The sequence below is a fragment of the Ipomoea nil genome, unplaced genomic scaffold (genome assembly GCF_001879475.1).
Source record: "Ipomoea nil cultivar Tokyo-kokei standard unplaced genomic scaffold, Asagao_1.1 scaffold3069, whole genome shotgun sequence".
Classification (NCBI taxonomy): domain Eukaryota; kingdom Viridiplantae; phylum Streptophyta; class Magnoliopsida; order Solanales; family Convolvulaceae; genus Ipomoea; species Ipomoea nil.
Window position 1 is genome coordinate 8,715,198 of NW_017619497.1, and position 21,811 is coordinate 8,737,008.

The following is a 21,811-nucleotide window of genomic DNA, read 5'->3' on the forward strand; positions in this document are numbered from 1 at the left end:
TACCCGTGTGATTCGCGAAATGAATTTATTGTAATATATTAAAAAGGAAAAAAAGTTTATTATTGAACTATAGACAAAAAAGTAATTAGGCCCTTCAATTTTTAAAATGTGCAATTAGGTCCTTCAACTTGTTATTTTGAGTCAAATAAGTCCAATAACAGATTTTTCACTTGGAATAACCGGTCAACAAATTTCGGCGAAAAAAATCCGGCGACAAAAAAAAGTACTGGAGAAGACAACCGGTTGTCTTCTCCGGTGGAGAAGGCGACCAGATCTGGCCGTCTTCTCCAGTGGAAAAGGTGGCCAGTCCGGTCGCCTTCTCCACTGGAGAGGGCGGCTAGATCTGGTCGCCGGAATTTGTTGCCCGATTATTCCAGGTGAATAATCTGTTATTGGAAGGGGGATCTATTATTCATATTTTTGTGGATTGCCAACTTGCTAGAGATACCTGGAACCTATTTGATTGTAGTATTCCGGTGACAAATACATGCTCCTTTGTAGAGTGGATTTAAGAAATCATGAAGATGCTTAATTGTGCGCAATCAACTACTTTTGTGATGTATTCTTTGAGCATTTGGGTAGCTAGAAATGCCAAAGTGCGGAATAATCATCAAACTTCTGTAAGAATTGTGGCGGAGCAAGTTAGGAAATTTTTACAAGAATGACGACTTGTTGTCATAAAAGCTAAGCAGGTGGCATCGCACATATCCAATAGGCACAAAGATGGACTTGCCCCCCAGCTGGCAGGAGGAAACTAAATGTGGATGTTACGATTGATTCGGCCTCCAACAAGATGGGATTTAACTGGGTGATTAGGGATGAACACGACTCATTTGAGGCATACGCTACAAGGACAATTGACGGGGTTTTCACATCAAGGAAGCTTGATACTGAAGCTGTAAAGGAATTTATAAATTGATTAAAGAATCATGACTATTATCCGATTATGGTGGAAACTAATGCATTGCTGGTTGTTCAGGAGTTGCATGAGCCAACTTCTTTATCTTCTTTTGATTTGATAGTGTTAGACATTGTTAATGTTATTAAGCAATTATCAAATGTGAATGTCACTTTTGTTAAACGGTCCATAAATGAGATTGCTCATTGTCTTGAAAGAGAATCTATTTCTACGACAGATTGTAATGAGTGTTCTTTAATTCTCCTATTTTCATTTTTTTTTTGAATGCTACTAGCTCTATTACATTGTAATATCTGTTCATTTTTTCATTTTCATTTGTAATGCCCTGTTCTATAGTAATTAGATGTGATTTTATTTCTTAAAAAAAAAAAAAAACACTAAAAAGCATTATATATGGAATTATTCCATTTTGATTTTGGATTTGACCTTGCAATTATACGAAATCTCCATTTGACCGGTAAAATCTCAAAGATCACAATTAAGTAGAGATGAATAGAAATAGTGTGCTGTGTGCTGCTGAGCCATCCCTGTAATAAGCCCCTACGTGACTTTAAAGCTAAGAATTTCATCGCCATTAACAGCCACCATATCTGCTGGATCTGAAGCTCAGGAGCAATTGCGTTTGAACTAGCCACAACTATAGTGCATTGCGCCGCACCCGTTGCTGCGAGCTGAAACGATGTCGTTTGAAGAGGACGAGGAGTCGTTCGAGCACACGCTCCTGGTGGTGCGTGAGGTGTCGGTTTTCAAAATCCCGCCGCGCCCCACCAGCGGCGGCTACAAGTGCGGAGAGTGGCTTCAGTCCGACAAGATCTGGTCCGGCCGCCTCCGGGTGGTGTCCTGCAAGGAACGCTGCGAGATCCGGCTCGAGGATCCCAACTCCGGCGAGCTCTTTGCTGCTTGCTTCGTGCATCCCGGCCAGCGGGAGAGCTCCGTCGAGTCGGTTCTCGACTCTTCCAGGTACTTCGTGCTGAAGATCGAGGATGGCCGCGGCAAGCACGCGTTCATCGGGCTAGGGTTTAACGAGAGAAACGAGGCTTTCGATTTCAATGTGGCATTGTCGGATCACGACAAGTACGTAAAGAGAGACCACGAGAAGGAGGCCGGCGATGGTCAGACCAGTGATGAGAATAGTCATATTGACGTTCATCCAGCTGTAAATCACCGCTTAAAGGTAAGAATTTTGAAGTATTCTCAGCTCATAATACTTGCTGCCGTTCACTTTTTTACTAGTAATTATTCTATATAGCACATTTTGAGAAGTCTGCACTCAAATGAATGAAATGACCAGAGATATTCCTGTCAAATTGATCCCTGCTAGCTTTCCGAACCTCCAGTATGATAGATCAAGATAAACTGGATTCTTTTTGGAACCCTTAGGGCTATAAATTAAGCAGAAATTCGTGCACTATATTTGCTGACCTCTATGCATTCTAGGTATAAGGGAGTTTCAAAAAGGAAATATAGAGAATATGCAATACAATAATACATGAATGTTTATTTTATTCACTAGTGTAAACATGTGCTGAAGTTTGCTAGTGCCAGCTTACTTAAACATAATTGAGGCTTTCACAAAGAAAACTATTCCTTTTTTCATTGAGCTGATGATTTAGTTCAGCAATCATTTAGGCTTTGGTATAATCCCAAAGCAAGTTGTATTTATGCTTTGGTTTGCTTAACTCCTTGTGTGGACTTAAAACTGCTATCTTTATTAACTACCTGAGCCACCTGTTCTTCCAATTGTGAAATGTTTTTTTCAATTTTCACTTTTACATAATACTCCGTAACACGTAGCCTGTTTTCATTGTGCATTTCTAGGCTATAGGGAATGTTGATTGAAATTTTTGTTCTTGATCTGCATTGAGTAACTTTCAATAGTTTTGTCCATAGGAAGGAGAAACCATAAGGATAAATGTAAAGAACAAACCTTCTACTGGAGCAGGCATGCTTTCAGCTGCTGGATTGACAAGTGGACTTACTGGACCTGGGAAATCCAAGACCCTAGGCCTTGTGCCACCGCCTATTGGGGCTGGCAAAATCAGATCTCCTCTTCCACCACCTCCCAATGACACTGTTGTTGTTCGCAAGACTTCTGCTAGTCAGGGTACATCACTCAAAGTGCCCAAGGAAAATACAAATCATTCTGCTGATCCATTATCAGATCTCTCTCCACTCGAGGTATTGTGTACTTTCATTTTAATGAACTTCATATGCCTTCTACTGGTAGTGTGTTTTGCACATCGTGGTATTTTTGTTTTATTATTTTAAATTTTTACTCTTCATTGAGTAGCTGAGTTTGATCCTCATAGTTTGTCATGAGAAGAATGGGTGAGACTGCTTGAGAAAATCAATGCACTATCACAATCTTCTCTTGGTGCAGTTGGTGTGTCCATGGCTTGGGTTTGAAAATTTAGCTCCAAATAAACTACGAGTGTTATGTTGAGAAAATACTAGTATGTATTAGAGTGACATACCACGTGCCTGCAGTTTGGGTTTTCCAATTAGAGTGCTGTGAGTATATGTATAGACTGAGAGATGAGGATTTGGGAGAAAATAAATAGAAAGAGGTTCTCCTGATCTCCAGTGGTTTGCGAGATAGAGAGAGAAGTTTGTGAATGGTGGTAGTTCAAATTGCATTAACCAAATGCAACAATAGTGTCATACATATTACCCATATCAATATTAGTTCAACATTTTGTTATGCATATTCAATAAATACCAATTTACTAAATGCTGAACAAAAACAATAATTTTCAAGAGATCTCCTTAGATTTCCGTAGGCTGGTGATATATATGTGACATAGCCTGAGACTGGGACTGAACCGTTCTCAATTGGGGTACTCTCTTTCCATACCACTTAGAAAATAGAAATTGTGCTATAGGTGATTCCTACAAGGGTTTCTAAGACTTAGTTTTTATGAACAGCCATAGCTTAATCTATAAAGTGCCGTTTGCTTTAAGAAGTGATATTCTTTATTGAATGTTGATGGCATCAATAAGTTTAAGAACTTATATTGTACAACTGTTATCCATTGATTCCATTAGGTTGCAGAGATAACATATGCAGTAATTACAGACTCTAATGACTGATTTTTTGCCTTGTCTTTTTGATGGTCTTATATGTATGTCAGTTTTATGTAACACATGCATTTGAGAGTGAGTTGAGAGATGTTAATAATTTATTTTGGGATGTGCAGAAGAGCCTGCCAGCGGAGACTGGATCGGGTTCTAGTAAAACCACAGGAGCCGGATGGGCAGCGTTTTGATATCAGATGAGATGTGTTTCGAGTGAAACCTTTGTTCAGTGTTGTACTATTATGGAAAACTTTGGGTAAAGTAATTGAGCTGGAAAGAGAGAAAAAAGAAAAAGAAACTGTGTTCTACGTTACCGGGGGAATGATATGATTAGAGAAGTTGTTGATATTATGAATTTCCAATTCCATTTTTTTCTTTGGATATACTTTCAGAGATTTGGGAATATTGAAGGAATGATACCTTATATCTTTTAGCAAATTTTTGAATTTAATAATATCTACGTTCTACACAATAAACATTTTTATTATTATCATTCCGGAGATGTATTATGGTGGAGTTGTCCTTGTGTCTTTGTGACTTGAATAGCTGGTAGCATAAAAAGATTGGTTTTTCCTAAATACTTTCGCTAAAGGCAGAGAAACTACCCAAATCATTTAAAATGAAATTCTTAAATCCTTGTAGTTACCTTAAAACTCCATAAGCGAGTGTTTTGTTACCCTGAAGAATTTGTTTGTAATTTTGTATGATTCATTGGTCACTTTGCCTACAAATTTCTGAAATTTTAAGGTTAGCTGGCAAGGTCTGAGATACAAAAAGACTTAAACACCAATTCCGTTGCCGGGAATCGAACCCGGGTCTTTCGGGTGAGAGCCGAATATCCTAACCAACTAGACTACAACGGAGTTGTTTATTTATTGCCTACAAAATTCTAAAATACTAAGCTTACGTTGAGAACAGAATTTTAGCAGGCAAGGTCCGAGAAACAAAAAAAACTTAAAATAGCAATTCCGTTGCCGGGAATCGAACCCGGGTCTTTCGGGTGAGAGCCGAATATCCTAACCGACTAGACTACAACGGAATTGTTGACTTGGTGCCTATAAATTTCTGAAATATTAAGTAATGTTGAGAACAGAATTCCAATCAGCAAAGTCTGAGAACAAAAAAAAAAAACTTAAAAATAATAATTCCGTTGCCGAGCCGAATATCCTAACGGACTAGACTACAACGGAGTTGTTGCTATGAATTCCTATGTTACAATATGGACTATCGATTCCATTCCTAACTCCCAAAATAATTAGACAATTGGTAGTATTAATTAAATTATACCCGACTAAAAACATTATTCAATCATAATTTAAAAAAATAAAACAGAACAAGATGATCACAAATTTAATTCTTGTTAATACCCACTCAATTAAACCCATTACATGTGTAGTTTGTTAACTACTGCATAAAAACACCCAGTATTCATCATCGAATAGTAATTGTTGACGTCAACTATGTGACTAAAACCTTGAGTGTTGTATATGTTTTTGTTTTTTTTTTTTTTTTTTTTTTGTTAAATTACGAAATGTCAAGAGTAAGCCCTAACTGTATAAGACATCTTCAAGCCCGTACCACTAATCCGTTTATATTGAAAGATTGAGGACTAAAATGGTTATTTAACTCAAAGGACACCCACAATTGATAAGAACTTAAGTGCATTATAAATTATAGGAATCAAATCAAAACATGAAATTTCATCAGGTTCTTGAAAGACAAGTTCTGTTCTTGCTTTGTCAATATATACTGCTATAGCCATGACAGAAAACTCTACTTATATACATGGATATGAGCAATTTGTTTTGAAGGATCAGCTGCTGCCTGAAAGAACCACCGGGCTCATTTCATAGCGCTGCAGCAAGTCTCTAACAGAGTCTGAATACTTAGTAAACTGCAAGCACCATAGCACATAACAAAACAATCATTAAGAAGGGAATGGACAGAAAAATGCACACAAAATGCAGTAAGGTGTACCCCAACACGGTTTTTAGGCTACCTTTTGGCTTAACTCGAAAAATTTGTATGGTTTCAGTTTAGGAAGCCCACACCCAAGGAGTAGGAGATCGTGTATATTTATATGATGAGGAAACAATACCTTTTTGGCTCTTGAATTGTTTCACTTTTGAATTAAGAAGCTAAATTTGTTTAAATTAATTTATAGAGACAAAATTTTCAAAAGTGAAACAATTCATGAGCCAAAAGTGTCGTTTTTCCTCAAACTCTGTTAGCCAACAATTTTGCTTAGGTTATTTTTGCCATTTGGAATCAATATCCATAATTAAAGTTTCACTCTCTCCATGTAAACATCATTTTTAACATTGAATATTGATTCTAAATGATAAAAATAACCTCATATATTAATGGAGTTTGACAATTATATAAGTAATATAACACTAATCACTAGAGACTAAAGGTACAATATTATGAACAATTAAGGGACTAAATATATTTAAATTAACTTGCAGGGACCAAATTTCCAAGGGTAAAATAATTCAAGGGACAAAATGTCATTTTTCTTTGTATGATTTTTTATGGTGTCAATCAGCACTGTGTACCACCTAGTGTGATATATCTAATTGTACTAGGTATACTACAGAGAATCCCTATATTTATATTTATGGTCTTATGGATAAGAATTTATGTAAACTACATTATTCCGTATGCAAACAGAGATTCCAAACTGAAAACATCTGCCTTCGTATGCAATGTCTATGACAAACATATACATGATAGAAATTAAAAAGGTAAAAGAATAAATAATTACCTCTTTCACAACCTCCTCAAGTTTACGACACAACGCTTCACACTTGGCTGTTCCACTCTCTCTTACTGAATTCATCTTTGCAGTAACAGCATCCCCCTAATTGGGATAGGATGAAGTTTTAGTGAGCCTTCACAAATTCAGATCATTATATACTCGGCCCAGAAAATTTGAAGCATAACAAGTACCTCAGTGATCACTGCTTCGACCTGCCTTTGCCTCAACTCAAGACCACACCTTGTTGATTCCACTTCTGACTTCACATTGTTTAATTCTTTTGAAGCCTCTTCACGAGAGAGGGCACATTCTTTTTCTACTTGCTTTCTCATTTCGTCCAATTGGTCCGCTGTCCCAACATACTTTCTATCTTTAAATTGCAGAGAAAGCTAGAAAATAAGAATAATTCAAAGAGCAGACAGGTGCAGCTACCTTTCCCTTGCCTTTCAACTAGTTTAGCCTCAAGTGATTTGTCTAACACTTCTTCGTCACTCAGCTTAGCTTTGAGAACCTTAACTTCCTTCTCGATTGATTTAACTGAATTCACCTGTCAGAATATAAAGGCATTGATGAGAGCCTCAACGCACACTTTTTGCCCAAGAGAAACCCGAACTTGACACTTGACAGCCTGGTTTACAATATCATTCTGGAGTATCAATTTTAAATCTAAGACAGCACTCTCTTACTATAAGCTGCAGACTGTTGATTCATAAATACATAATGGTCAATGCAAAATATGAACTGGAATACCCCAAAGCAGACACATTAAAACAGAACAGGAAGAAAAGACAATAGCACAAACAAACCTGCTCTTGTATAGCCTGCATCTGATCCAAGTGCTTAGACATTTTCTTCTGAGCCTGATATTGAAAGGGAAAAAAAAATATCATGAAGCAGTGTCAACTACAACTTATTCACACATTTAGAACATTTACTTAAACATAAAACCGCTCATATGCATGTATAACAGACATAGTATGCAGGTCTACTAATCTCAGCTAGCTCTCTTGGATTATGAAATATATCAGGGTGCAAGCAAATTAGATAGTTGCTTCTTTATCTTTGTTATCCTCTGTTTTTATTAGGGATTTTGAAGATTCATTGTTTAAGAATAAATGCCTTCATCAAGAATGTATGCAATATGCATTGCACTTCCAACACAAAGGTAAGTACCTTCACCGATGTTGCTTAGAAAGAAACTTAACATTTGCAGTTCCACTGTTGGTCCAAAGAATATATTAAAGAGAAGCTTCACCTTACCCCATCCCTCATCTTCAAGATTCTGAATTCCCATTATATTCCATGGAGAAATAAATACACATAGCAAATTCTTTATATACGTAAGATCATTTGTGAATCCTAAATAGAGTTTATAATAAAGCATGCAACAGAGAACAGCCATATTACATGGCATTCTGGATTTCTGGAGAACATAGTGGTTAGGCAGTATCATGATTGGTTACATGCTATTAAAATCTAAATCACAATGTGCAGCACTACTTTCTTAATACAGATTCTGTAATGTAAACCTAAAACACTGGAAAGAGAAGTAAAAATTGTTTTGACCTAACTTCTCCAAACAAGACATTCAGGCGATTGATATCAAGGCATCATTACAAAGTATAGCAAAATAATAACCATGAAACTGCATTTGCTATTTCAACAAGGGAAACCTCCAATATGTGGACACTTTATATCTGCAGTTCTGTTAACTCCACAAGCATACCGGTGGAACATCAAAATGTACATCATTGCAAAGCATACCTTCGAATAAACTTCAAGAGTGGCATTCTTATCCTGAAAAGACTGCATCACTGCCCTTTCTGCATTCTTTGCCTCAACTTGGTGGGACTTTTTTTCCTCCAGAGCCCTCTATGAATTTGTAAAGCGAAGAAGTAATTCTTGGTCAAATATAAAGAAGTAAAGTAATGAATAAAACCAGATACTAAATAATAATCAGACATCAGAGGAAGAAACAGTGCAGAAATGAATTGTGAAGGTTAGCCACGAACCATGATAGAAACATCAAAGCACTTAAATAATTTGAATTAAGACTATAAGTTTGATTTCAAATTCTTTAAAAGAAAAGAGTTAAACAATAAAATCTCAAAACCCTCACTTGTATCAGTTTTATCAAACACATGAGAGTATTATGCTGAAAAAGATGTTATTTCAATTATCACAGCAAACATCTTTCAAGCTTGCAAATAAGCATGCCAGTGCTAAAAGTAACACTTATGGCTCTACTCAATATCTTCTGAACTACTCCATACATGTTTGATGCCATAAAGTCTAACACTGCAAATCAAAGCAGGTGCTCATCCTATCTATATCACTTAATTGGCATCTGAGTATGTTTAAATGAACCTACAATGGATTGAATAAACATAAATACCTGAAGCTTGTCGGGAGATTGAACAATTTTAGATCGTAAATGAGCATTTTCTTGAGCACTTCGTACCAATGCAAATTCAGCATTAGAAATCTGGTATAAGCAAATAACGTATGCAGAATATCAGATCAGAAAATGAAATATAGTAAACCAAAGTATAATCCATATTTAAAAAAAAAAAAAAAAAAAGCAAACAAAATATTCACCCTCAATGCAGAGAAAAAATATAAAACTGATTAAGAAGTTTGAACATGTTCAACTTAGGACTAAGGTCTAAAGATTCCCTTATGTGTGATAACATAGTGATAGTAGGAGATGGCAGTAGGCGGGTTGAAGACAATTGTTAATAAAGACATGTTAGGACAAGGGGTTATGACCAATTTAGGATTAGAGTACAAAAATTTTTTCGCTTGCTTCAGATCATCAGATGCAGAAGTCTCAGAACCCAACAATAAGATGATGGGGTGAAAAGCAGACCTTCTCATCCATCTCTTGAGCCTTCTCCTTCATCTTTTTTATTTCAGACTTCAAGGACATCTGATGGTTGTTGAGACCAGAGATGCTCTGGCGCAATTCCTTAACTTTACCATCTACATCCCGCACAAAAGGCATTTCCTTCTCTCTTGATTCATTACATTGAGCAATCTCTGCATTCAACTGTAAGGTAGATAAGTGACTTCAGAGAATCCTCACATGCTCATGCCAGTTTTCACAATGTAGTTGTATAGTAAGAGATACCTGATATATTTTTTGCTCTAGTGCTTCTTTTTGCATAACAATATCACCCAGCTGATCTGCTGTGGATTCCAGGTCATTCATTTTGCTGTTTCTAAAATATGAAGAACACCATTGCCAAAAAATTATCAAGGTTGCAGCCAGTTCCTTCCTTTGCTAAAATTATTCATAACATGAAAATGAAGAGAGGGGAGGGGGGTGGGGGGACTAGGGGATAAATGTGGAATGTTAATATCATTACATCAGATTCTACATGAAAATAAAACATTAAGATAAATATATCAGGTAGCAGTTAATTAAAGCACAAGCATTTACTTGTAAAGACAAAAATTGAGAAGAGCACTGAGAAATGACTTAGTCCGTTCCGGATCGGGCCTCAACAAATCCCAGAGAGTAAACCTATCGGGGAACTCCACAGCAGCCACGACCCCTCTTATCTTGTGAAGCAAATTCATGATACGAACCGAAGAAACATGAAGATCCGGATTCTCAAGCTGCTCCAAGGCCGCAAAATCTGCCTGCCCATTGTCGTCCCTATACGTGTCCAAACACAAAAGTTCAGAATTGCAAAATGAAGCGATAACATTGATTCAAATTTGGAGTAATGGAAATGGAGGGAGTTACTGGAGTATATCTAAGAGGTTAAGAAGGTAGGTGTAGAGCTTTTCTACGAGTTCAGGTGTGGGTTGGAGAAGGTCTTGCTCGGACACGGGGCTGTCGACTCCAAATTCAGCTAGAAGAACGACGATCTCTGACCGAGGGAGAATTGGGTACCCGTAAGTCGACATTTTTGCCGGGTTGTTTGTTCTCTGCGGAATGCAAATGCAAGCTGCACACCAAGTGTTTGTTAATTTGTTCTCAATTTGAAATTTGAACGCACTGCTATGCGGAGCTGGCTTCAAATGCTGCCTAGGTGAGACTTTGCCTTTTATTTCCCGCCTAAAGTGAAAATGGTATCCTGCGCAGCTTCGCTTTTATTTATTAGAGAAAAAAAAATTGTTGACAAACTCTCTATTTTTTTCTTCTTTTTTTTTTTTTTTGTTTTTTTTTTCCCTTCTTTTGTAATTTATATTTGTTGGGATAAATAATACTAAATTCAGTCTTAAAGGTCCGTCTTACAGTTGGGTCTGTTCCGAAAAAAAAAAACTATATATCACTTAATTTGTATACCCAATTAGGGGTTATATATCACTTTGTGTACCTATTAAGGGAATTCACACTTTTATACCATGCATTGTAAGTTGTAACCCAAACCAACAGAAGACAATAATGAGGCGAATCAGTTTAGATTGTCATAACTGATCGAATTAAACTAAGAAGACCAATAAATAACTCCCAAAATCAGTTTAGATTGTCATAACGGATCGAATTAAACTAAGAAGACCAATAAATAACTCCCAAATTTGAAACATTATGGTTGACTAACTTAGTTGTAGTTGTTCGTCTGTTCGATTGCTCCGATATTTCTATTATTAATACTATAACATTGTTAGTATATACTACGGAGTATATATGTTATAAGTTCCAACCCATTATATCTGTAATCCCTTAAAAGATGTTTTTTATCTAATGACAAAGTTAATTGGCCTCTCTTAATTATCTTGAGATTTGTTTGGGGTGCAATGTTACAGTTAACATATTATGTATGTGTATATATAAAACAGGTACAAAAATTGTTAACTGCAAGAAGCGCTTGGTTGCTTGTTAGTTTTCTAATTGTGTTGACCGGGTAAATTTGTATGTTCAAACAATTAGTTTAGTAATCACAATGTTTTAAATTCAATTTATCTTAAAAAATGTCTATTGACCTTGTTAGTTTGAATTTCACTCAAAATACACCTTTAAATAATGGTGACTAGATTATTCATAATTTAAAAAAAAAAAAAAAAAAAAAAAAAAGTCATTAGTAACTCAAAGGCCAGCTACATTAAGAGGGGAAATCAACCAGCAAATTATATAGACCAACTCACCAAAGTGCCAAACTTCAATTTCTCATCAAATTTATTCTGTACAGGGACAATGGTATTGCCCTCAACTCAAGTGCACACAACCCAACTAAAAGTCTAAAACTTTCATGTTCATTAAAACACCCAACATCTTCCAAATGATCACTGAAGCAAGAAACTAGGATTGGCTCCCCCAAATAGAAAACAGACATGGATAGACATGCCATGCTTTCAAGAAAGCAATGATTTCACATTCTCACATACAATTAAGCCTTTCTATCACTGTAATAAGTCCCTGAGTTCCAAGCTTGCCATCTCCATTAGCAACCATCCCTGAGAAAAGCTGTTTTCCTAATGCAGCACCAAGCAAGACCACCACATCCTCCCCTTCTTCCTCCACAACATCCACACCCATTCCCATGTCCTTCACCATGTACTCTGCAAACCCACCGGGCCTAAAGTCCTTCTCGATCATTCGTTTCCCGAATAACTCCATAACCATGGACCCGGCTGCGCCGCCCCTGATTGCCTCCAAGAACTTGCCTTTATCCACCCCTGCCTTATCTGCAAAAACCAAACCTTCACTCAGTCCTAACAAGTTTGCACCAACAGTGATCTGATTCGCAATCTTGCAACTCTGCCCCTTTCCTGGACCGCCCATGTAAGTCCCCTTCCCCATCACATCAAACAATGGGTTCAACCACTTCACCACATCTTCATTTCCGGCAGCAAAGATGGCCAGCTTGCCTTCTTTAGCCCCGGTATCGCCTCCCGAAACGGGCGCATCAACTGCCCAGCAGTTCTTCTCAACAGCGGCGTCAAAGATTCTCCTGGCAAGAGCTGGATGGCTGCTAGTGTGATCCACGATAACGCCGTTGGGGTTGAGAGAAGAGAGGATGCACTTTGGCCCCTCTAAGACAATTTGTCGAACATCTGATGGGTGTCCCAGCATAGTAAACACAACATCGCTAACGCGCGCGACATCTGCGGGCGATTCGGCTAAATGTGCACCTTTGGATTGAAGATCGATGGCCTTTGACGGCGTGCGTGAGTAGAGAGTGACGCTGTAGCCGGCGGATAGGAGGCGGGAGGCCATCGCGCCGCCCATCACTCCTATGCCTATCCAACCTATGCGGGTCTGCCCCGGAACTACGGGTGCTGGATAGCAAGTGGCCATTGTTGCAGGGAATGGATTCGGATTCCAAAATTCGGGCTTTAGCTCAGAGCTCCTTCAATGGCCTGTAGTTCAGAGAAAAGGCACTGGTTGACTGATCTTTTACCGCCAACAGTACAACTGTAAAGAGTCACACATTTTGATGTTTTCAAACCGACCCCTTAAGTTTCAAAAATTTGCAAAATTCTCCACATCACTTGCCATTTTTTTTTTTTTTTGAGAACAAACCAGCTTATATTAAATCATACGAAAGAGCATTACAAATGAAAGAAGGAGGAACAGAAGTCCACTCCTTACGTTCAGACAAAGAAACGGACTCCCTCGCTAAGAGATGGGCCGTCCGGTTCGCATAACGTTTCGCAAAAGAGATACAACAATGAGCAAAAGCACTCAACGAATCTTTTACATCAACTAAGAGAAGATCAAACGAGGTGACGGATCCAGGAGATGATAGACCCTGAACAACCAATAAGGAATCCGTCTCAACATGAAGATACTCAATGCTGTGCTGTTTGGACCAGCTTAATGCTTCTCTGATTGCTAAGGCTTCAGCTTCCCTAGGAGAGTAAGTTCCGGTCCACGGCTGACTGACTGCAGATAAGAAGGAACCATGGTGATCACGAAGGACCCATCCTAAGCCCATTCTGCCTGAGTTGACATTCAAGGCGGCATCCACATTCAATTTGTACCACCCCGGTGATGGCCTGCTCCATCTTATGCAACTACTGTTATGCCCGCGGTCATGGTATGCTACATCAGTGCAAGCTTTCCAGTCTCTCCAAAAAAACTTAGAGTTCTCCACAACGGCCTTGGGTGGTGTAGAGGTGTTCTTCCAAACTTTATCGTTCCTGGCTCGCCATATATTCCAGCATATGATAACGAACAGACAAACTTGTGACTTCTCCAAAGTGCAACAGACTTGAGCAATCCAATCCGAGCAGTTTTGGTACTGATTCTTGTCCGGCAATGGATGGAAGATGCTCCAGCACTGGGACGGGAATCTGCATTCTGCGAGTAGGTGGAAGTCTGATTCCTCGTCTTCATGGCACAAAGGACACATAAGATCACAATCAATTCTTCGCTGGCGCAACTTGTCAGTAGTCGGGAGGCAGCCTGAACATACTTGCCAAATGAATGCCTTTGCTCTGGGAGGGATATGAAGCTTCCACACATCAGACCATTTTTCAGTGGGAAAGTTAGTGAAATCCTGCGAGATGGATTTGTAGCAGCTTCTGACTGTGAATGATCCCTTCTCATCATTGATCCAAATCATCTTGTCATCTCTGTTACACTGCGGGATAGGGATACTAAGTATAAGCTGGGCATCTCTTGGATTGAAAATATCTTTGACTACTTCTTCATCCCAACCTAAACCCCTGGAATCAAACAGAGAATTAACAGTAGCATGATGGAGGTAAGGATATGGTGGAGTGGTGACCATAGGATTTGTGGCATCGGGCAACCAATCATCATGCCAGATACGAACAGAGAGTCCATTCCCAATTCTCCAACGAGTATTTCTTTGAATAATGCTCCTTGTTTCCAGCAGGCTAGACCACACAAAAGATGGATTACCACCCTTTCTGGCCTCAACAAAATGAGAATCCGGGTAATACTTAGCCTTCATGATTTTTGCAGCAAGAGAATCCGGATGATTAATTAGCCTCCAAGCTTGTTTTGAAAGCATGGCAATGTTGAAATCCCTGATCCTACGGAAGCCCATTCCTCCCCATTTTTTAGGAACACAGAGTTTATCCCAGGCTTTCCATCTCAATCCTCTACCCTGATCACCACACTTCCCCCACCAAAAGCCATTCATAGTCCTCTCTATATCGCTCACCAACCCCTGAGGAAGCAAAAACATATTCATAGCAAAGGAAGGGATTGCCTGAATCACACTCTTCAAAAGAACCTCTCTTCCCGCCCTAGAAAGGAACTTATGGTTCCAAGAATTGATCCTAGAAACAATCTTACTCTTGATAAAGCCTAGTATTTCATTTTTATTCCTGCCAACTAAGGATGGCAAGCCTAGGTAACTCCCAGCATTTCCTTCCATTCTCACCCCAAGGATAGAACTAACAACCCCCCTCACTGCCCCACCTACATTTTTACTAAAATTTAGAGAGGATTTATCAAAATTTACCAGCTGTCCAGTGCATGCAGAATACATGTCTAGGATGTGCTTGCAAGTGGAGGATTGAGTCTGAGTAGCTTTGAAGAAGATATAGCTGTCGTCCGCGAAAAGCAGGTGGGAAACTCTGGGAGCATTACGAGCAATTCTTAATCCCTGAAAAGTTCCTAACGATTCCTGCTTCCTGATGAGAGCACTTAGGCCTTCTCCCACTAGAATGAACAAATAGGGAGATAACGGATCTCCTTGTCTAAGACCCCTCTGTGGGATAATAGGACCTAGCTCAACTCCGTCCCGTTGAATGACATACTCCACTGTACTAACACACTCCATAATCATCATCACCCATCTATGACAGAATCCGAGTCTCAGCAGCATAGCATGCAACATTCCCCACTCTACCCGGTCATACGCTTTGCTCATATCTAGTTTTAAAGCAGCAAAGCCTTCAGCCCCCTGCCTCTTGTTCTTCAGATAATGCTGAGCTTCAAAAGCTATCATAATATTATCCGTAATCAGGCGACCGGGAACGAAAGCGCTTTGGTTTTCCGAGATAAGGCTGTTCATGAGAGGCTTAAGTCTGTTGGCTAAGACCTTCGCAAAGATCTTATACACTACATTGCAGAGAGAAATAGGTCTCAAATCCCCCATGGACACTGGTTTGGCCTTCTTTGGAATAAGGACAAGTTGAGTTGAGTTTAGGCCTCTTGGCAGGTGACCAGTGGATAAGAACTCATTACACAGCCTTACAATGTCTGAGCCTAGTATGTCCCAATAGGCTTGATAAAAACCCGGGTTGAAACCGTCAGGTCCCGGAGATTTATCCGGATGCATTCCAAAAACAGCCCTCTTGACCTCCTCTGCACTAGCCCTTCTTAGAAGACCAACGTTGTTTGCCTCGGTTATTCTGGCAGAAATGCAATTCAAGATAGGTTCCATGTCGCCTTGGGAGGAAGCAAACAAATGGTTGAAGTAATCAATCATCAGGTTGTTGAGCTCTGGGCCCTCCTCGTGCCAAACTCCCCTATCATCCATAAGCTTTGCAATGTGGTTATTCCTCCTACGGCGCTGACATGACATGTGGAAGAATTTAGAATTTATGTCTCCACCCTTGAACCAGTGGACCTTTGCTCTTTGCCTCCAGAAAGTATTTTGTTGGTTTAAGAGGTCCAGATAATTCCTCTGGGCATCCGCATACGCTGCCAATCCCTGAGTATCAGTTCTGCTTCTAAGAGAGTCCATCCTATTTGCCCAATAATCGATCCTAGGCTGAAAATTTGAATTCTTCTTTCTCCCCCATTCCCAGATGGCCTTGCTGCATGTATCAAGGCGTATCAGCACATGATAACCAGTGGATTGCTCCCAGCAGTTTGAAACAATTTCCCTGCAATGATTCTCCTTGAGCCAAGCGTTCTCAAACTTGAATTTCCTTTATCATAGCAACACTTCAAGCTTTTTTTTAGTGACGAGAGAAATTCACAGTCATACCCTCGACGAGAAGAACTCGCAGTCACTACAGAGAGTGTACACTGTGTTAACCCCTCATTGTGACCCTAGATAACACATTCACAATAAGATAAACCAGTCTAGGTTATCTATAACTAACCGACTAGTGAGCTCTCTGAGAATCAATATTTTTTCTTTAATGGGGTATTTGGTTCAGAGGATATTTTGAGGTACTGTAACATTTTTGGAAATCTTCACATAATCTATGAATGGGGGGTGATTCCTATGAAAAGGCAAGGGTAACAATGACTTTTTACTTAAGTATAGATTGCAATCTGCTAAACAGTAAAATACGGGTTTATTGCAATCAAAGATCATTAGCAAGATAAATTACATCTAGTTGTTAGTTGTTGGTGTAGATTGCAATATTTTTCTCAAGAAGGTTATATGAAATCAACAATTCAGACACTTGAATCTACATTTTTGCTCTTCTGAAACATGTCTACCAAATAATAGCACTAACTACCTTGCACTCGGAGTTATCATTGTTCTTCTCGTCGCCAGGGAAAAGTATCACTACAGTCGTGGATGCAAGGCGAAACAAATGGAGCCGAGATGCCATGAATTGGGCAGTCAAGCATATCATGAAACCAAAGGTTATGCTGGTTGTTCTTGGAAGGCATAAACTCTGCTATGTTTCTCTGAAGTTTTTTAGTTTTTGTTGAAAGCTGCTTTGGTAAATCTGTGAGTTTCTGGAGGAATGCCACTGATGATGCTGTTAAATGAAGGGCTTCCCACGAGGGAACCTCTTAAAGAATCTCTACACACCAATGCCTGATCAGATTTTTTAAGAATCTGCACACGCAATGAGACCTCTTAATCTAGTTTCAGTAAAAGTAAAATCCAGAATACACAATGCTTGGCAGACTAGTAGGTTAACAAAGTCTCTGTAAAAACAAAAAACAAAAAAAAAAACAAAAACAAAAACAAAAAACAAAAAAAAAAAAACAAAAAAAAAAACAAAAAAAAACAGTATAAGATACCTGGTTTGCTGCTTTCCTCTCAAGAGATTTTATTTGTTCCGACATCATATGCAGCTTGGATAATAGTTCTGTACCAAGTTGTTCACCGAACAGGTGAGAGTTCTCCTGGATCAAATCTTTTGTGGACGAATCAATAACATAGCCGTGACTGAGCATCCACTGTAGCATTTGGAGAAGCATTTCCTTCTTTTCAGATTGTTTAATGTAACGCGATGCAGCCTTATAAAACAATTTCTGAGAATATGTGACATGAGAAAGAGGATTAGTCGCATTCAGAAGTAGGTCTGGTAAGTCACATTCAGATCTACAAAACACTGACACTAAACATTTGACTCATGACGTAATATATCATTACCTGATCAATCTTGTGCCCGGAAGCGTGGATGTCCTTTATAACATCATTGATTAAGTTTATGTTGCCGAATTTAAAAAATGCGTTTGCAAACCTTTTGATGGTGAAGTGGGAAATTGATCTTGCATTTTCCTGACAAATGACGGGACAAGAAGAATTGTTATTTAGAAGAGAGCAAAAGTACAGTTTATCAATAATTGAGCATCTTTTACCTTAAAGACCACATACGCCTCTTTGAGAAGTCCACCTTTAATTAAAATGCTCAACATCTGCTGATGAAGGGACTTGGAAATGGTTCTGTTTCTGTATCTAAGCATATTATATACGGTAAACGCCTCTGAACGTGCCCCCGTTTTACCAAGATGATGAATTAAAAAAACACATGTTCCCTGAAAGAGGAGTATAAGAAAATCAAATGCTTATGCAAAGCCAAACATATTCCCAAATATCTTACCATTAATCATGACATAGGAAAGAAAGAAACTCCTAAAATGTCAAAATGTCATTCAGGACAGCATAAATGACTTTTAAGACACTCTACCTCGTCCAGTTGGGTGTGACCTCCTCTGTACATGTCCCGCATGGTACGAAAAGCAAGCAAATGGAGATTCTCTTTACAGAAATACTTTACTAGAATATCAAAGGTATTTCGATCAGGATTGATTGCTAATTCATCCATTTTCTTCATCATTTTCATCACATTATCCATTTCTCCAGCCATGCAGTAGGCACAGAGCATTGCGTTCAAACTAATCACATCATATTTGTCAAATTTGCCTTCAAATTCACTGGCTAACTGTTTTGCATCTTCAATAAGCCCAGAACGGCAGAATGCTGAAATCATGATACTGTAGGAGTAGCCAGCTACAGAAACGGAACAATAATAAATAAATAACTACCGGTTAGAAAACCTAAAAGCAAGCACATTAAGCATGCAGTCCCAGAATGTAGCCGAGAGGCCCAAGATTATGAAGGGGATTTTGGACAGAGTTAAGAACATGCCAACGAAAGAACAGATACAGTATTCTAAAGCCAAAGTCTAATTAAGATCTGATTTAAGGACATCGAATGCACAAGCTAAAAATAAAAACTTATCATTCATACACACCTAAATGATGTCAAACAAATGTAATCTAGAAGTAAATAAATTAAATGAGGCATACCACTTTTCACTTCTTTTCTTTTCATTTCATCAAATATTAATTTAGCTTCAGGTATCTGTCCCGCCTTCACAAGGCCGTCCATCAGGATACAGAATGGCATCTGCAATAAATTGGCATATATAAGCCACTGAACCTATAAAATTAAAACCATAAAGACAAAACGATAGCTAGAAAGCCATAATTAAGTGATTGTGTACTATTCGGAAGATGTGGAATTTCATAAGCATTTAACGCAATGCTAAATTGTTTTAAGGATCCTTAGACTAGTTCAATTATAATTGGGAAAGCTAACAATACTATTTGAAGCCAAGACCTTGTGGTCTAATGGCACCCGGGTTGGACTCCCAAATGGGAGGTTGTGATTTCGAGCCTCAGTGGAGGCGTTATTGGCTCGTTGTGCTTCAGTAAGTTTGGATTGCTCATGCATGATGTATTTGTGCACAGCACAACCTAATACTAAACTAAAACACATACATGAGTTCAACTTCCAAAACAGTTACAAATATAATATGCTAATTCAGAAATCAGGGAACTTTAAGATCCACGAGCTAGTGTACCTCATCATCAACAAGACCTAGAGCTTCCAGCTCCTTTAGTAGTTCATTTGACTTATCAAACAAACCTCCTTTAACATATACCTTCAGCAAAGTAACATAAATTACCTGCAAGAATAGGTGATAAAAGCATGATTAGCATTTGAAGAAAAACTTACTCATATACGGGTCAATAATTGAAATTGAAGAATAAGAAGGAACAAAAAGCAAAAGTTTTAGGATCCAATTACTGATAGTGGAAAAACTAAAGAGGATAAAGAATCAGAGATGGTCAATTTGAGGATTTATTTAGGACCATTCATGTAAAAATCCATTAAACTTCCAAAGTGAGAATACTGATTGATGAAATTTGGATTCTTGAAGGTTATAACAAACAATATACTTCTGGTACATGCAATATTAATAAAGCCCGACCAGAATGACACTACATTAATAAAGCCTACTGGTTGATCAAACCTGAAGAGTGATACAGACCTTATTTAGATCTAAACCTACAGATTTCATCTCTTCAATTAACATCTCAGCCTTCTCATAGTTTCCATCACCGGAGAAAGCATTGAGCAAAGAACTATAGTGGAAGACATTTGGAGAATAGCCTTCTTTCTTCATTTGTTCAAAGTATTTTTCTGCTTCACTGGACTGATTATGTGAAGCACAAACAGAAAGAACCGTCCCATAAATTATACAATCCATTTGCAGTCCCTTATACTTCATCTCTTCAACCAACTCTAATGCTTTAGAGTAGCCATTTTCTACTTTGGCACATCCTGCAAGAAGCTACAATAAAGAGTTAACATGAAGGTCAAAGCTTTAAACTTTTAAAAGTTAGTGTTAGGGCACCGGATGGAAAAGTAATTACTGTAAAAACTTGTATGTGTTGTAATTACCTGCTATGCTTCTTATCTAAGAATGCATTTATGTGAAGTTCTTTAGCATTGAAAAAATCAAAATAAATATAGGCTTGACCAAGGTTACCAGAACCATTGAGACTGTTAGGAAGTTTGCTTTGAGAACATACCGTAGTATATGTTACAACATCTGGTACTAAACCCTCCTGCTTCATTTGAGTAAACAGATTGAAACTACTCTTTGGTTTGCCATTTTTTATCAGACAACCAAGAATAGAGTTGCAAACCGAGACATTATTCCTTGTTTCCTTATCTTTAATACTTTTGTAAATTTCTAGTGCCTCAATATAGCTTAGGCTATTCCCCATGAATTTTACGTAGCCACTGTAAGAGGCAACATTAGTCCTCCTGTTCTGCTGCATCCATTTGAAAACCTGCAATCATTATGAGATGGATATAGTTGCTGATAGATATTTCAAACTTTACCAAAATTAGTGACAAATTCGATCTAGTATACTTACATAAATTTCAAGAAACTCAAGGGCATCATTACAAGCATAGTAAGAAATGTAGGAAAGTAACAAAACCTGAGATAACTCCTGCTTTCGATTTAGCTTCCCAAAATGGCGCAAAACCACATTGATATCCGAAGCTTTCAATATCTCTCCATACCTAAAAACAGCTCAAAACCATCACAGAATTTCCTTTTTCTCCAGAAAAAATATATATATAAATTCAAATGAAAACAGTTCGAACCTTGAAAGAGCAGAGCTCAGGTCAGATGATCCTTGAATTTCAATAATTGCAGATCTTTTTGCACTCGGAGAAGCGGAGAGGCGATTTGCGGAATCTCTCGAGACGTTCTTCGGCCCATTTTGAAGGTCAATTCGCTTTGGCGTGGGAGTGACAGAGGAAGTGATTGTTGAGGAGGTGCGTGCAGCTGCGAGTTTAGGCCTGCTGGATAGAAATGGGAGCGGGTGGGGGAGGATAGTGTGGAAACCGTTTCCGAAAAAGGAGGAAACCTCCATAGCTTTGGCGCCTTGAAGCTCGAAGGCGTCCGCCGTCCGGGAGCTATCGGAGACAGTTTTGTTCGAGCCGGAAACAATAAAATGTGACGGAGTAGCCGCGATGATAGATAATTTCACTTGGACCCTTCAAAGTTTGATAATTGCAAAGAAGACCTCTGTATTTACTATTTACATCAACTACAATTTACTACTAATAAACTCTTTTTCTTACCAAATATCTTGTACTCAGATGACACCTCTATAG

At 38.5% G+C, this 21,811-nt stretch overlaps 5 protein-coding genes and 2 non-coding genes across 10 annotated transcripts; 1 reads left to right on the top strand and 6 right to left on the bottom strand.

Moving 5' to 3' along the window:
* Positions 1-157: 157 nt before the first annotated feature.
* Positions 158-21,697, bottom strand: LOC109165594 (pentatricopeptide repeat-containing protein At1g10910, chloroplastic). 3 transcript variants are annotated; one of them, XR_002051565.1, is made up of 13 exons: positions 21,296-21,697; positions 21,127-21,211; positions 20,710-20,973; positions 20,166-20,468; positions 19,695-19,799; positions 19,138-19,237; positions 18,516-18,838; positions 18,187-18,363; positions 17,978-18,106; positions 17,623-17,856; positions 17,106-17,434; positions 16,890-16,895; positions 13,033-13,101 (listed from the first exon to the last, which is right to left on the bottom strand). XR_002051565.1 is itself a non-coding variant. In XM_019314434.1 (11 exons), exons 1-11 carry the CDS (start codon positions 21,565-21,567, stop codon positions 17,291-17,293), a joined length of 2,136 nt encoding a protein of 711 aa, XP_019169979.1. In that variant the 5' UTR covers positions 21,568-21,697; the 3' UTR covers positions 16,957-17,290. The 3 variants fall into 3 exon arrangements, 1 of the variants encoding a protein (XP_019169979.1); XR_002051566.1 differs by lacking the exons at positions 13,033-13,101; positions 16,890-16,895 and adding an exon at positions 158-169; XM_019314434.1 differs by lacking the exons at positions 13,033-13,101; positions 16,890-16,895 and having other exon boundaries at positions 16,957-17,434.
* Positions 1,361-4,445, top strand: LOC109165597 (uncharacterized protein At1g03900). The gene is made up of 3 exons (XM_019314439.1): positions 1,361-2,093; positions 2,810-3,097; positions 4,117-4,445. The coding sequence occupies exons 1-3, from the start codon at positions 1,599-1,601 to the stop codon at positions 4,183-4,185; spliced, it is 852 nt and encodes a 283-aa protein (XP_019169984.1). The 5' UTR covers positions 1,361-1,598; the 3' UTR covers positions 4,186-4,445.
* Positions 4,785-4,857, bottom strand: TRNAE-CUC. Its single transcript has one exon. It is a non-coding gene; the product is annotated as a tRNA-Glu (tRNA).
* TRNAE-CUC lies at positions 4,961-5,033 on the bottom strand. Its single transcript has one exon. It is a non-coding gene; the product is annotated as a tRNA-Glu (tRNA).
* On the bottom strand, positions 5,639-10,813 carry LOC109165595 (probable kinetochore protein NUF2). 2 transcript variants are annotated; one of them, XM_019314437.1, is made up of 12 exons: positions 10,507-10,813; positions 10,198-10,416; positions 9,886-9,976; positions 9,625-9,804; positions 9,151-9,240; positions 8,520-8,627; positions 7,562-7,615; positions 7,188-7,302; positions 6,947-7,104; positions 6,762-6,857; positions 5,772-5,888; positions 5,639-5,729 (listed from the first exon to the last, which is right to left on the bottom strand). In XM_019314437.1, the coding sequence occupies exons 1-11, from the start codon at positions 10,668-10,670 to the stop codon at positions 5,808-5,810; spliced, it is 1,356 nt and encodes a 451-aa protein (XP_019169982.1). In that variant the 5' UTR covers positions 10,671-10,813; the 3' UTR covers positions 5,639-5,729; positions 5,772-5,807. The 2 variants fall into 2 exon arrangements, with proteins under 2 accessions (XP_019169982.1, XP_019169981.1); XM_019314436.1 differs by having other exon boundaries at positions 5,639-5,888.
* On the bottom strand, positions 11,812-13,080 carry LOC109165596 (probable 3-hydroxyisobutyrate dehydrogenase-like 2, mitochondrial). The gene has a single exon (XM_019314438.1). The coding sequence runs from the start codon at positions 13,003-13,005 to the stop codon at positions 12,085-12,087; it is 921 nt and encodes a 306-aa protein (XP_019169983.1). The 5' UTR covers positions 13,006-13,080; the 3' UTR covers positions 11,812-12,084.
* On the bottom strand, positions 13,235-17,201 carry LOC109164833. The gene is made up of 3 exons (XM_019313379.1): positions 17,106-17,201; positions 16,622-16,686; positions 13,235-16,517 (listed from the first exon to the last, which is right to left on the bottom strand). The coding sequence occupies exons 1-3, from the start codon at positions 17,199-17,201 to the stop codon at positions 13,235-13,237; spliced, it is 3,444 nt and encodes a 1,147-aa protein (XP_019168924.1).
* Positions 21,698-21,811: the final 114 nt, after the last annotated feature.